This window comes from Mauremys reevesii, linkage group 1, assembly GCF_016161935.1.
Source record: "Mauremys reevesii isolate NIE-2019 linkage group 1, ASM1616193v1, whole genome shotgun sequence".
NCBI classification, from domain to species: domain Eukaryota; kingdom Metazoa; phylum Chordata; order Testudines; family Geoemydidae; genus Mauremys; species Mauremys reevesii.
The window spans coordinates 49,638,524-49,652,360 of record NC_052623.1 but is presented as its reverse complement, the minus strand read 5'-3'; the positions used below and the strand labels follow the sequence as shown (position 1 = coordinate 49,652,360).

General features: G+C 43.6%; 1 protein-coding gene and 2 non-coding genes across 4 annotated transcripts; all 3 read right to left on the bottom strand.

Annotated features, from left to right (window-relative positions):
* Positions 1–7,587: 7,587 nt before the first annotated feature.
* Positions 7,588–12,399, bottom strand: RPL21 (ribosomal protein L21). Of its 2 annotated transcripts, none has more exons than XM_039520403.1 (6): positions 12,285–12,399; positions 11,331–11,409; positions 10,224–10,285; positions 9,103–9,215; positions 8,326–8,476; positions 7,588–7,717 (listed from the first exon to the last, which is right to left on the bottom strand). In XM_039520403.1, exons 2-6 carry the CDS (start codon positions 11,395–11,397, stop codon positions 7,628–7,630), a joined length of 483 nt encoding a protein of 160 aa, XP_039376337.1. In that variant the 5' UTR covers positions 11,398–11,409; positions 12,285–12,399; the 3' UTR covers positions 7,588–7,627. The 2 variants fall into 2 exon arrangements, with proteins under 2 accessions (XP_039376337.1, XP_039376338.1); XM_039520404.1 differs by lacking the exon at positions 12,285–12,399 and adding an exon at positions 12,219–12,242.
* Positions 8,916–9,045, bottom strand: LOC120396143. Its single transcript, XR_005593010.1, has one exon. It is a non-coding gene; the product is annotated as a small nucleolar RNA SNORA27 (small nucleolar RNA).
* LOC120396185 lies at positions 9,408–9,484 on the bottom strand. Its single transcript, XR_005593044.1, has one exon. It is a non-coding gene; the product is annotated as a small nucleolar RNA SNORD102 (small nucleolar RNA).
* Positions 12,400–13,837: the final 1,438 nt, after the last annotated feature.

Below are 13,837 nucleotides of genomic sequence, written 5' to 3'. Positions count from 1 at the left end.
CATGCGGCCCGCAGAGTTATTTCCTGCAGCCCGCCATAGCTCCTCTCACCCCCCACCCTCCCGAGCACACCACGTCCCCACTCCCCCGCCTACCTCCCAGCACTTAGGACTTTCCAGGAGGGATGGGGGAGGAGCGGGGATGCGGCGCGCTCAGGGGAGGAGGTGGAGAAGAGGCGGGGCGGGGATTTGGGGAAGCGGTTGGAATAGGGGCAGGGAGGGGGCGAAGTTGGGGCGGAGACTTTGGGGAAGGGGTTGGAATGGGGGCAGGGAAGGGGTGGGAAGAAGCATGGCAGGGGCAGGGCTTCATGGAAAGGGTGGAGTGGGGGCGGGGCCAGGGGCAGAGGCTTTTGTATCTTTGTATGAAAAGGTGTCAGTGATGCAGCCCTTGGGCCAATGTACTAGTCCTCGTGGTGATTTGAGTTTGAGACCCCTGAAATAAACACATTACAGAAACACCACACTGGGTAACCAATTTACATTTTGTTGAATGAGATAAAAAAAAGTATATTTCTCTCTTGCCAATACCATATCTTTGAGTTGTCTCTTCACCTTGCTGGCTGTAGAAAATATGTCCACCTGTTTTGTAGGAAAGGGGACTGGAGGAATGACAAGAAGGTCCATAAAGACAGGCCAAGTGATACCCAACAAGACTCCCACATTGAATGGCACTTATAGAAGTTAAGGGAGAACCCTATTAACTCATCTAGTCCTTCCCTATGCCAAAGCAGGATTATTCTCTACACTATATGTTCTCATCCTTTACCTAGGCTAGTTTTAAATAACTTAAGACATGGGGCTTTTTATTGCTTTGTTGTTTCACTGTTCCACTGTTGGGAAAATTATCTTTATTCAGGACAAATTTTCCCTTTCTTAATATCCCATTACTCCTAGTTATTCCTCTTTGAAGTCAATAACATTACTTGAACGAGTAAGGGCTTTGTGTGCAACTAAGAGTTTGCAAAAAGTCAGACCCTGGCTAAGCCAGGCTAATGACCCACAATGTGGTGTGGAAAGTCAATTGGCGATAAAGCTAATACATATCAAAATTCAGTCACCCCCATTACATCAGAAAAGGCAGGTACTTTAGCTGGGACTCTCAATTAATTTTGCTTCTAATTTGCACTGTCTATTTAGATTATAAACTTCTTGGGGTAAGGGGAGGGTAGCACTGTATCATTCTGTCTTGTACAATGCCAAGCATATTGTTGCCACTTTACAAAAATATAATATACCAATAATAGGCCTAGAGGCTGCAGTGATGACAATGTTACAAAAATGCAGTGGCAGTCAGACAAGATTAATATTGCAGTTCTCAAACAAAGGGTTGTTTGACTCTCAGCAGTGAGTAGACAAACTGCCTTTTGTTCTAACCAAAATATACCAAGTACCCAATTGGAGGGATCCAGAATAGAAGTAATTTTAAATTTAAACTAATATGGGAAGTGTGATCAGTGTCAGCTGAGTTGCATGGAGATTCTCAGAGAATGGAAGAGCACGAAGGGTGCATGAACTCATGTTGTTTGCTCTCTACCCTTTCTCTCCATCCAAGAGTTCAGATGCACAGAGGTGTAGAGGAGGCTTCAGAGGGGCCATGGTCACAGTCCTCATCGGTGGTGGGGGAACTTAATACCATTCAACCAGTGGAAAGTTGTCCTACAATCGATTACCAAAGCAGTGGAAGATTCCCTGTGTAGGAGAATGCTCAGGAACTGTAGGGTCAGGGCTGGGCAGCATTGCTGCTGTTGCACCCAGGGGCTGTTCTCTAACTACTCCCCAGGGAATGCATGGTACCCAAAAGGGGCAGGGTGGGGAAGAAAGTTGGCAGAGCCCTGGCTATGTGTCCATGTACCAGCCAGCAGAATGTGTCAGCTGCACATGGATGAGGATTCTGCACCCCTTCAAGAGTATCTGTTTTGTTTCCTCCTGTACCCTGACAGCTCTGGGAGGCTGTGTGTGTCTGTCAGGTTGCCTCCATTGTTCCATGCTACCCCCGCACCCCCACCCCCACCCAGTGCAGAGCCATTTTCTCAAGGCTGGGGTAGTCAGTTGTTTTTGATCAAGGTCCAAATTTCTTGGTCAAGGTCCAGACTCCAGAGAAAAATAACAATAATGATGCTAAGTACAATCACCCAAGCAGACCTTCTCCTTTTGTACCAAGATTTCTGTTCTATTGCTAAAGCTTTTTAGTTAGTTTCCAGGAATTCATGTTGTTGTCATCCACTTCTATTGTCATATTCCATCATCTTTTGTCTTTGGCCTTGCACATAGCATTTGTTTGCACTATTTTTCTATAACCTTCTTTAAGTGTGCTATTTAAGGGTGTTCATTCAAAAAGCCCCCTGACAGAAGATTATCAAAACGTGTCCATTCCATGCCTGATAAATAGGGGAATTAAGAAATTGCAGCCCCAGGACTTTGACTCCCCTTGTTTTATACCAACCTGGGGAGTTTGTATTGCTGTGTTGAGCTAGTTCTCCAGTCTGAGTTTCTATCTACAGAGGCATTCTGTGAAAGAGAAGTAACACTGACCTAAATAGGAAACACTGTGAGCTCTAAATGCTTGTCATGGTTGTTAAATGATACAACAATGGTTCCCGAACTGTGGCTTGTGGCCCACTGGAGGTCCATAGAAAGACAGCTGATTAGATGGCGTGAGCTTTTGTTTCCAGGCTCGGAGGTTTAAGAAGCTGGAAGTGAGGCAGAGGCAGTTGAATGTTGAACTCTCTTTTATTACAGACTGCTGTCACTTAAGAATAGGGGAAACAGAAGTCCCCTCAGTGACTGGAGTCATGGGGACTGGAGCTGCCAGCCACTGCAGAAGAGGAATGGAATGTAGTTGTAGCTGTGTCAATCCCAGTCCCCTTGCCTCTCAGGAGAAATGAGGCAGTCTGACAGCATGTACAAGGGAGCAGCTATATCAAGGAAGGAGAGATGGGAAACAAGAAGAAGGGAAGCATGTGCAGGAGGGACACAATTGTTGCAATAGCTGAGTCTGTTGTCACTCAAGCCTTAATCTTGCAAGTATTTGCAAGCTGTGTCAGGGTGAGCACGGTTGCTGCACTCCAGCACAAGGATAAGCACAGGCTGTGTGGGGGCAGGCAAGGTTAAACTTTAGACATAGTCTTCTGCACTGAGCAGAAACATGTGTTAACTCTGTTGTGTGTCTTCTCCCTTCTCAATACCATGAGACAAAAAAGGAGCAGAATATGGGGAAATGGTCAAATCTGAGTGAGCAGTTATGGGTTTAAATGCTATTCTCAGATTGCAAATGAGGTTTTTATTTAGGCATTCCCATCACTGGCTGTACGCCTACTATTAGTCTGTACTAACTTTATAGCCATACTGCAGCACTGTCTATGCAGAATCAGGTTGTCATACATTTCTTTACCTTCCTGTTAAGAGTGGATTCCTACAGGCAAAAACCCATCTTTCCTTTTGCACATATTTTAGTTTCACACAACTATACCATTACCCAAATTCAATTCACATTGGTCACAAACATATATAATCTTCATTATAGAGAAGAAAATTCCATACACATAAGACTGATATGAACAGACATAAAAGATTGTGCACTTCCCGAAGCATGTTGCTGCTTTTAATGGACTATACTTAACGCACAACAGCATGCTCAAGGTATTTTTGTATATAGAAAAAGAAAGCTCTCGAGCAAACCTTCGCCTCTTTTGACTTAGCAGAAATGGTCCCTTTACGATCTTAGCTTTCAAGGCTCTGTAACTACATAGATCTGAGTATACTCTGGGGGATATTGGGTCTGAATTTTAAGAACTTCTTTTCATGCTCAGTTCAGAATCTGAGGATTCTTATCAAAACAACTGTTGTGATTGTAAGTGAAGATAATTGTCAGTATTTCTTATTTTCTTCCTTTCAAAATGTATTCCTCATGTTCCACCTCTCTGCAGTGCCTACAAAACCCCGATAATTGGCATTCTCCCTAGTCATGGGTCCATTTCTTTTTCTTTTAAATTAAGTTGCTGAATAACCGTGTTATTTTACTGATGTTAGCCCTTTTCCCCCTACAGTCTTGTTCACCCCACTATGACAAATTCAAAATTAGCATGCAAGCTCCTTTGAGCCAGAGATCCATCTGCTGCTGTCCTAACTCTTAAGACTTTTTAAATCACATTTACTTTGTAATAGTGTTTATAGATGAGTCAAAATGATTTAAGCAAGTTGTGTTCTCTTCACATTGTTTAGTGAACACTGCACTATTTTGTACCAAATGAACAGGTGCAATATGCTGCTTAAGAATTGTTTTCCTTATGTTAAAATGAAAATAACCTGATATCCCTAATCAATTTTCAGAGTGCAGTGGTTCCCAAACTGTGGTACCACTATTCCAGATGTTTTGTTTCCCTTCCTTATCTCCATCTATTAAATTGCTTACATGGAAAAGTAAATTAAGAAAGTATTTCACATAGTATTTAGCAGCTGTCTTTTAATGCAATCACTGCAGTTGCCTTGGGACTGTTTGGTCCCCAAAGGGAGATGAAGGACTCTGTGCAAATGAGAATGGGAAGGGAGGCATGTATGAGGCAATTACTTTTAACATGTGATCTGCACTATTTAAAAAAAAAGTGAGGGCAAAAGGGCTTTACCCCACCTTACTGATTTGTTTTTTATTTTGTCTGACTGTTTCAAGGATAAGATGCTTATGGGACCTATCAGAGGCAAACTGGACTTGGCATTGGTCTGGAAAGCTAACTACTACTAGTACCAGAGGTACAATAAGCCGGTTCTGTTGTAGTACTATGATACATCTCACTAGACTGAAGGGCATAGGTGGAAAAGGATGATCAACTTGATCATAAATAGAAGTTTGGCACATGTAGAAAATACAGTCTTCTCACCATTGCAGCTTGGGTAATATCTAAACTTCCTGGGTTGGGGATGTTCAGATTTGTGGGTTTGGTTAGTCCTATTAGACTTAAGGACCAGCACTATCAGAGAAAACTACATTGGCATATGATAAATATACTTTATAGGTTAATATTTGGCTATCAAGTTGTCACCTACTAGCAAAAGCTTAAAGGTATGTATATATTTTGTTCATTCTTTCAAATGGAGTACTAGCACTTTTTTATTGTCTTTGATAACAAATTAACAACACTATCTTAATATTTAGCTGACAAATAAAATTTGAGGAATATATATATGTCCTAATTATACAGAAAAATATCAGTGATCAGCATTCCCTTTAATGGGCCAAATTCTACTTATTTACACCTGTTAATTTCTTTGATATTAATGCTATAGGTACAAAGGAGGGGAGAAACTACACCCATGAACATTTGTTACAGGTACTGACACATGCATAACAATATAATCAAGTCATACTCCACTCGCTTGGAAGTGTGACTTTTATAACTGCATTTGATTACAAATATAATCAAACCACTGTACTTATGCTGGCATGCATTGATATTTTAAGATCGGGTCTTTCCACCAGTGCAAATGTGCATCATGCTATTTTTTTTTATTGAAAGTGAAGTGATGTATCTAGACAAGTGGAGACCAGAAAATAGAAGCATGACTTAAAAGAAGCCCTTGTCAGCCTTGAGCTTTGAAATCTATAAGCTGTGTGTGTATAATAAAATAAATAAATCCACAGTCCTCAGTATAGAAGTCCTCCAGCACTTTCCTTGAAGCAGTATAGATCTAGTATCAGTACTGATCCCACAGGAAGCAGACTGCTAAAGGAGCTATTTTTAGTTGTATTTAATGTCTACTACAGCAGCACAGCTGTAGGTGTAGTACCATAATGTAGATGCTTCCTACATCAATGTTATCAAAGTAATTAATCCACTTCTCTAACTACATAAAGAATTCCTCCATCAACCTGTCTACACACAAGTGGTTAGTGTGAACCACTGACCTAACTACCTCACACAACATGAAATCTTTCACTGCCAAATGACATAGCTAGATCAATCTAATTTAAGTGTAGACCAGACCTTATGAGTACAAGTATTAGATTGACTCAAGGGAAGCTTTAGTAATGGCTGCAAGTAGTAGTGGAGCTGTGCTATCGCACTTTTAAGTATAGAATATCAGGGTTGGAAGGGACCTCGGGTGGTCATCTAGTCCAACCCCCTGCTCAAAGCAGGACCAATTCCCAACTAAATCATCCCAGCCAGGGCTTTGTCAGACCTAACCTTAAAAACCTCTAAGGAAGGAGATTCCACCACCTCCCTAGGTAACCCATTCCAAGGCTTCACCACCCTCCTAGTGAAAAAGTTTTTCCTAATATCCAACCTAAACCTCCCCCACATCCAAGCCATGGTGTAGTATTTTATGTTTTTGCACAAGAATTCCCAATGCATCCAACAATTTTTTTTAAGTTGACACTTGTTTGAAGTTCTAATGCTATAACATTGTATTTCTTGTTTATTGTGTCTTTGTAAATCTGAGGGGTAGATGTTTGGGGCTAGGCCGAACAGAGACCAATGAGTCTCCCCTCACCTGCTGTGGGGCTGGCATGTAAGAACACAAGGAAAAGGGGGAGTATAAGGTAGGTTACAGATATCTAAAATCAGCTATCAAAATTGAAAGCTGACTTGCAAGAGAAAGGGGCTGGTTACTGGGGAAGATTTTTAGGTGCAAGGCCTATTTCTTATACAAACTCCATTTTGATTTCACTAGCTCCTAGGGACCTTAAGCATGGTAGGAATTTTCAGTGCTGTGGATCTGACGAGCACAGGAAGGAAAATCTATTCCTATGCCTTAGTATATCTGAATACTATATACAACCTTCCCTGAGAACACTGAAGTCCACTGAAGCAGGGACTCTGGAGCACCTTAGTTTGATTGAGCACAGGCAGACACCACCACACTTAAGGTCTACAGAAGGGATTTGCTCTTGGAACCACCTTTTGGGTATGCATACAGCTTTGTTTTTTATAAACCTTGTTTTGAGAATTATAAATGTTGAAACTCTTAACAGTTTACACACAACTCAATAGATTGAAATGTCCATAATGGTCAGCTAAATACACCGAAATGGTTTCTATTTACTAAGACTCATACAGCTGTGAGCCACTTTCAGCTAACAATCAAGTAACTGAGACCTGAAGCTGTTTTCTTAATAAACTAAAGATTGTAATATGACATTAAATACTGCTTGCTGTATTCTGTTTGACAGTGCCTAATAAGGCAATATGAAAATGCAATCAAAGGAGAATAATCATTGGTAAGGATACAGAGGTCACCAATTCAGACTTTAACAGACCTCTGACTTTTGGCTGGGGCCCTGGCAGGGCCCCATATTTTTATTCCCTTCCACCCCCTCTGTATTTTTAGTAAAAGTCAGGGACATGGTCATGGGCTTCCAGAATGTGTGTGTTGCCTGCAACCTGACTTATTAAAAATACCTGTGACAAAATCTTAACCTTAATCATTGGGATAAGCTAAGCATAGTGATTAAGGTACATGTGTTTAATAGTACACGTGATGTACAGAATTTGTTACCCAAAACTGATTAAATTACACTTTTGATTATAGAAGGAAGATTAATTTTCTAAAGCATATGTTCAGAAAGCAGCCTTGAAAGCAATCAACCATCACTCACATTTTGTCTAAAGAGACTCCTTTATTTTTTTAAGTTGTACTATGCCATGAATTCATAGGGAATTGGCTCCAGCAGCTCTGGCTCTTTGCCATTGGTTCTCACAAAGTGTGCTTCTCTGGGTGGAGCAGGCTGAAAGCAAAAATAGCAATAATCATTAATGTGACAAACAAATACTCAAAGTAAACCTGACTTGCTACATTTTTTAAAACATTTAGTCTGCAGTCACATTAGCAATGTGTAAACCAATTCCATCATGTGTAATGTGAAGTTTTTTCTTTTCATATGATACTATTAAGCTAAATGTATTTCCAATCTGACTGCTTTAACAAAATAGTCTCAGTGCTACTGAGTAGTAGTTATGGGAGGGGCTCAAACATTGTAGAAAGAGGGAGTAGCCAAGTCAACAGAAGAATTCTTCTGTCAACCTACTGATGTCTACACTGGGCATTAGGTCACCTTAACAACATCACTCAGGGGGTTATGGATTTTTCATACCTCAAAGCAATGCAGCTGGGTTAACCTAACTTTTTCCAGTACAGACCTACCTTAAACAAATATTCAGTGTTTATCAATATTTCTTCCACTTAGGCCTGGTCTAGTATTGACACAAAAACCATTAGTTGATTGGTCCCCTCCTTCACTAGTGTCTGAGGAACAAATGCTCATTTACATGGTCAAGCAGTTTGAGTCTTAAGTGTCATGGGTGCATCATTAGTTCAGTTAATAAAAAACAGTACCTGGCGTTTCAGTTCAAACCAAGTGCCTTTTTCCTTTGCTTCCTTTTTCTTCCTTTCATTTTCTTTCACACGCTGCAGGAAGCTGTCTCTGCTCTTAGAGTGCTTAATATGCTCAATACGCACACTTATTCTCTTGGCGAGAATCTTGCCTCTAAGGGAAAAAGCCCGTTTTGAATCTATTGTACTTCAAACAAATATTGAAGCTCATTTTAAAGTCACAGAAGCATTTTTCTTAAGGGCTGTTGCTCAAAACACACGGAACTGTAGTCAGATTTTTATCAGTTTCTACAAGATGTGTTAGCACATGGTTAAGTGTTGTATCATCTCAGGACTAATACTCTTGAAGACAAATGATTCTCTCCTCTGTAATACAGGGACAAATAGTTGTATCATCTACCACTATTGTAGTTCAATCCACAGTCAGTAGGTCCAGGGATAAGTAGGCTACGTACCTTGTTGTAGTGACTACACTATATTATGCCCAGTTGAGTAAAATTAAGACAACATAATGACCTTTAAAAACATATTGAATATAAATATGCTAGCCAGCTGAACTCTTCATAATCTTGTTTAGAGTGCCACTCAGAGACCAGTGTTTCCCCTGACAGGATCCAAGCCAAACAAATGTTGTTTGCTTGGGTTTTTAAAGGACTTATTTTACCCCAACTGAATGACCAAGGAAGACAAGAAATGTCTACTTGGCAAAGTGAAAGAGGGGGGTGTCACTACAGTTATTTTCAAAAATCAAATTTCACAGAGGAAAGTTAAGACACTTACTTAACCTGTTTGTTTACAATAATGCCAACAGCATGCTGAGTAATGTTAAATACCCTTCCAGTCTTGCCATGGTAACACTTGTGGGGCATACCTTGTTGAACAGTACCCATGCCCTGTTAAAAACAGAGTAAGACCATTAAAATAAAGTGAAACCATTCTACTCAGCTTTAACGTGGAGAATAGAGAATAAATTTGACACTCTTAATTTTATGGATATCTTGGAAGATGTTTACAGGTTTGCTCTGAGCTACTCAAATGGTCACAAGATATCTGAAATCTATTAAACTTCTCTGACAATCCTGGCTTGCTTTCAGTGCCGGTGAAATGATTTGCTCATTTTGCTATTACCAAAGCAATCACATGAGACAGTCATCATCAAGCTCCAGAATGTCAAGAAGCTTAGACTTTGCATCCTTAGCTTTTTCAAACAGGCAAATCTTCTCAAAAGTTTGCATACTGGAAGATAAAAGTAGAATTCTTCTATGACTAAATCAGTATCCAGTGAAAAAGCTAATTTAAAGCAACACTACGGTTGATTCCGGAGCACAAGTTCAGAAAATACAAAGTTATGGTACTCACTGCAACTGAAATTGTCACACTGCACCTATTATATATGCAATTCAAGTACATCCCTTAGTTTATTCCCCATATTTTAAAATGTGTTCACTGCTTCCATCTCTGTGCATATACTTTTAATATATAGACTCCCCAAGCAACTCTACCTGTATCTAGGATTTTAGGTAGGAGCTAAGCCAGATCCCCTTTGCACAATACCCTAGAAGTAAAATGTTGGCTCTGTTAGGCCAATAGAGAGTTGCAGACTGAGTTATTACTGCTATTTGTATATCAACAACATCCAGGGGAGCCCCAATCATGAATCTGGGTCCATTGTGTCAGGCACTGTACAAAGTAAAATCTCAAGATGTCCAGCTTCCAGACATCAATTCCCAGTGAACATGCAAGATAGAAGAGACAGCTGTTACAGCAACCAAAACAGTCCATTAATTAGCATTTACAGTCTCAGCCATGTTTTTAAAATGTATACTACACTGTTTTGACACGGAATTTGTTTTAGACCACCTTATTTCATCTTTAAATTATGCTATACTATTAGAAGATACCTTGATGTCCACAATATCACCCTTCTTGTAGATTCGCATATAGGTGGCCAGAGGGACAACTCCTGGTGGGGGGAAAATACAAGTCATTTAATAATTTTACTAAAAAGTGGTATTTCTCAAACGCATCTGAAAAAGGTTAAGTGACTAGAAATGGAGAACCCATCCATCTTCTCACATTTAAAAGAAGTGCAATTTAAGACACTATGGCTTATTCAAGTTCAGTTTTAACCTGATCAGTGTAGAAGTTACAAGACAATACTACATTGTAAGATTTTTTTCTTCCCCCCACTGTCAGCTGTGTAATTGCTGTTGCCATTGCCTTTTGGTAAAAGCAGTTTTAACTTGTTAGTTAAGTCTATAGTTTTAAGCCAGTGCTCCCAATACATATAACTATTTCTCACTTTCCCCTTCAAAGCAGTTCTTATCCTATCTTTAGTAAAGATAACATGTACTGTATTCATACTGTAACCTACACCTCTACCCCGATATAACGTGGTCGTGGGGAGCCAAAAATCCCTTCTGCGTTATAGGTGAAACCCCATTATATCTAGGTAGCGGTGGCAAGGCTGCAGTGGTAATTTAAAGAGTCCGGGGCTCCCCGTAGCAGCCAGAGCCCTGGACCCTTTAAAGCGCCACCGGAGCCCCACTGCTACCATGCTATATGTGAACCCATGTTATATTGGATCGCATTATAGCAGGGTAGGGGGTATTTTCAAGCAGTCAAAAGATGAGGTAATCAAAATCTAAGGAAGCACAAGATAAAGACAGCTACTACATTTTAAAAAACATTTATTCTATAAAAGCAGTGGATATGACAGCATTTTGTTCTGCATTTTTAGTTGTCACCTTAAATACAACTAAGATTATGTCTGACAAAGCGGGTATTCACCAATGAAAGCTTACGCTCCAATACTTCTATTAGTCTATAAGGTGCCATGTTGCTTTTTACAGATCCAGAGTAACATGGCTACCCCTCTGATCCTTAAATGCGTTGCTCTTAATACAATGTTGATGAGAAATGGTTAACAATACTTAAATGTCTTATTAGGAATGGCTAAACTCATTACTGCTGTGAATGCAGGTATCCCTAACACAAGCTGTACTTACCATGTTTGCGAAATGGCCTTGAGAACATATAACGTGTCCCTCTCCTTTTCCCCTTTGTGTTTGTCATTTTGGCAAATGGCTATTAAGAAAAGAGACAACTCAGATTATCCACGTGTATTCGTCCCCAGTGCTAGTCAGGTCTTGCAGCATGCTTGGAGCTAGTGATACTTGCAGACCATACTCCAAATTACTGTAGAAACCCCTGGCAAAATCCTGCTTCTTGCTTAATACTTCCAATAAAAGCATCATAAAAGTCAGTAGGGGGAAAATGTGACAGCTTTGCCTAGATGAACTAGGTCAGAAAAAAATATTTTAACCTAAGCACAAAGATGGCAGAGGGAGAGGTACGTTCGCTAGCAAATCATTGAGAGACACTTCACACAGTGCAGGCAGCTAGCCCTGGAGTCACGTTAACAGCTGGATGAAGGGACTGTACAGGCACGTAGCCCCTTAGCAGACAGGCGATACCCCACAGCCCGGGGCGGACCTACTAGGACGCAGGCTGGAGACCTACCCCCCACCCCCACCCCCAGAGCGAGAACGGGGCGCCTGAACAGCCGCCGCAGGAGGCGGCAATGCCGCTCCCCGGCCCCAGCCCGCCGCCGCAGGCAGCTCCCCCGCATCACAACTTGGGGGCCCCCTTCCCCATGCAGCCACCTCCGGGCCCCCTCTCAGGCCTGTGCAGCGGCCTCCCCTTTCTCGCGCCAACCCCCCAAACCCGGGCCCGTGCAGCCGCCTCCCTTTCCTGTCCCGGCTCGTGCAAGCACATGCAGCGGCCCCTCCGGCCCATGCAGCCGCCCTCCCCGCGCTGCTGCCGCCGCCGCCCCCAGCCCCAGCCCCAGCCCCGCCAGGCCTCCAGCCGCCGCCCTCCCCAGCACCCAGCGGTACCGCAGCCGCGGGGCTCCCTAGCCGGTGTCACAGCAGCGTGACAAGAGCACTAGGTCTCGCACATACCTACAAAATGGCGGCTCAGGCCGAAAGGAAGGAGGAGGGGCCTCCCGGGCTCTCTTAACGGGGGACCTCAGGGACTGTCCGCAAATTGCCTGACTATAAAGCAATCGGGGGCAGGAAAACAACAGCGGCTAGGGATTTACCGAGTCGTGCCCTATGTGACACACTTGCCATACAGTGCCCGACTGTGGGCCTCGCCATCGATTGAAAACAGGCAACTGTGAGGCCAGCCCAGGAAGTGGGCTTTAGAGGGTCACGTGACATGGCGGAGCGGTTGGGGGAGGGGGTCCCAGGCCATCACGTGAGGGGAGCTTGTTCTGTTGCTGTGAGACTCCTGGCGCACTAGCACCCGGGGGAGAAAACAACCTACTCGTGTCGCCCTGTGTGGACTGTTCGTCATTAGTCTGCGTGTTAAAAGTCGGGGCGGGCTCTGCGCTCTGTAAACCTTGTCAGGGTGGCTCCAGTGAGGCCTGTGAGTCATATCGCCAAGCGGAACAGCCTCGATTTAAATAATCAATTGGAATCAACTTTTCCATTTATATTTCACATCTTTAAAGTGTAGTCTCATTAGTTGATGTAACCATTAAACTGTATTGATTTACAACTAAATAGCACCATTACACGAGATTTGTAAAAAGTGACAAGGAGTCCTGTGGCACCTTCTAGACCAGGCCTGCACAACATGCGGCCCGCGGAGCCTTACTGTGCGGCCCGCGAGGGGATTCTAAATCCCCAGCACACGGCGCTCTGCAGGCAGCCCAGAGCCCTTTGAATCCCGGTCGCGGCCAGGAAGCAAAGAGCTCTGGGCTGCTGGCAACCGCGGGGAGCGTAGAGCCCTTTAAATCTCAGCCGCGGCCGGGAATCAAAAGGCTCTGGGTTGCCCGCAGCCGCGGGGAGCCCAGAGCCCTTTAAATTTCAGCCGGGGCCAGGAGTCAGAGGGCTCTGGGCTGCCTGCAGAGATTCCCAGCCGTGGCTGGGATTTAAAGGGCTCAGGGCTCCCCGTGGCTGTGGGCAGCCCAGAGCCGTTTGAATCCCGGCATGCAGCCGCTGTTTGCCCCCTCCCCAGACCTCTGCCCCAACTGCCCCCCCAGGACCCACCCCCTATCTAAATGCTGCTGCTCCTTGTCCCCCGATTGCTCCCTCCCAAGACCCCTGCTCCAACTGCCTCTTGGGACCCCAGCCCCTATCTAAGCCTCCCTTCTCCTTGTCCCCAACTGCCCCCTCCTGAGACCCCCCCCAACTTTCCCCCAGGACCCCACCCCCTACCTGTCCCCTGATAAACCCCTGGGACTCCCATGCCTATCCTACTGCTGCCTGTCCCCTGACTGCCCCCCTGAACCTCTGCCCCATCCAACCACCCCTGCTTCCTGTCCCTTGACTGCCCCCTGGAACTCCCTACCCCTTCTCCAACCCCCAGCCCCCTTACCGTGCCATTCAGACCAGCGTGTCTGGCTCCATGCAGCTCCAGACACATTGCTGCTATGCTCCCCCGTGGAGCCCACAGGCCCCCCGCCCCAGCACCTGCCTTCCAGATTTGAACACCTCAAAATTCAGGA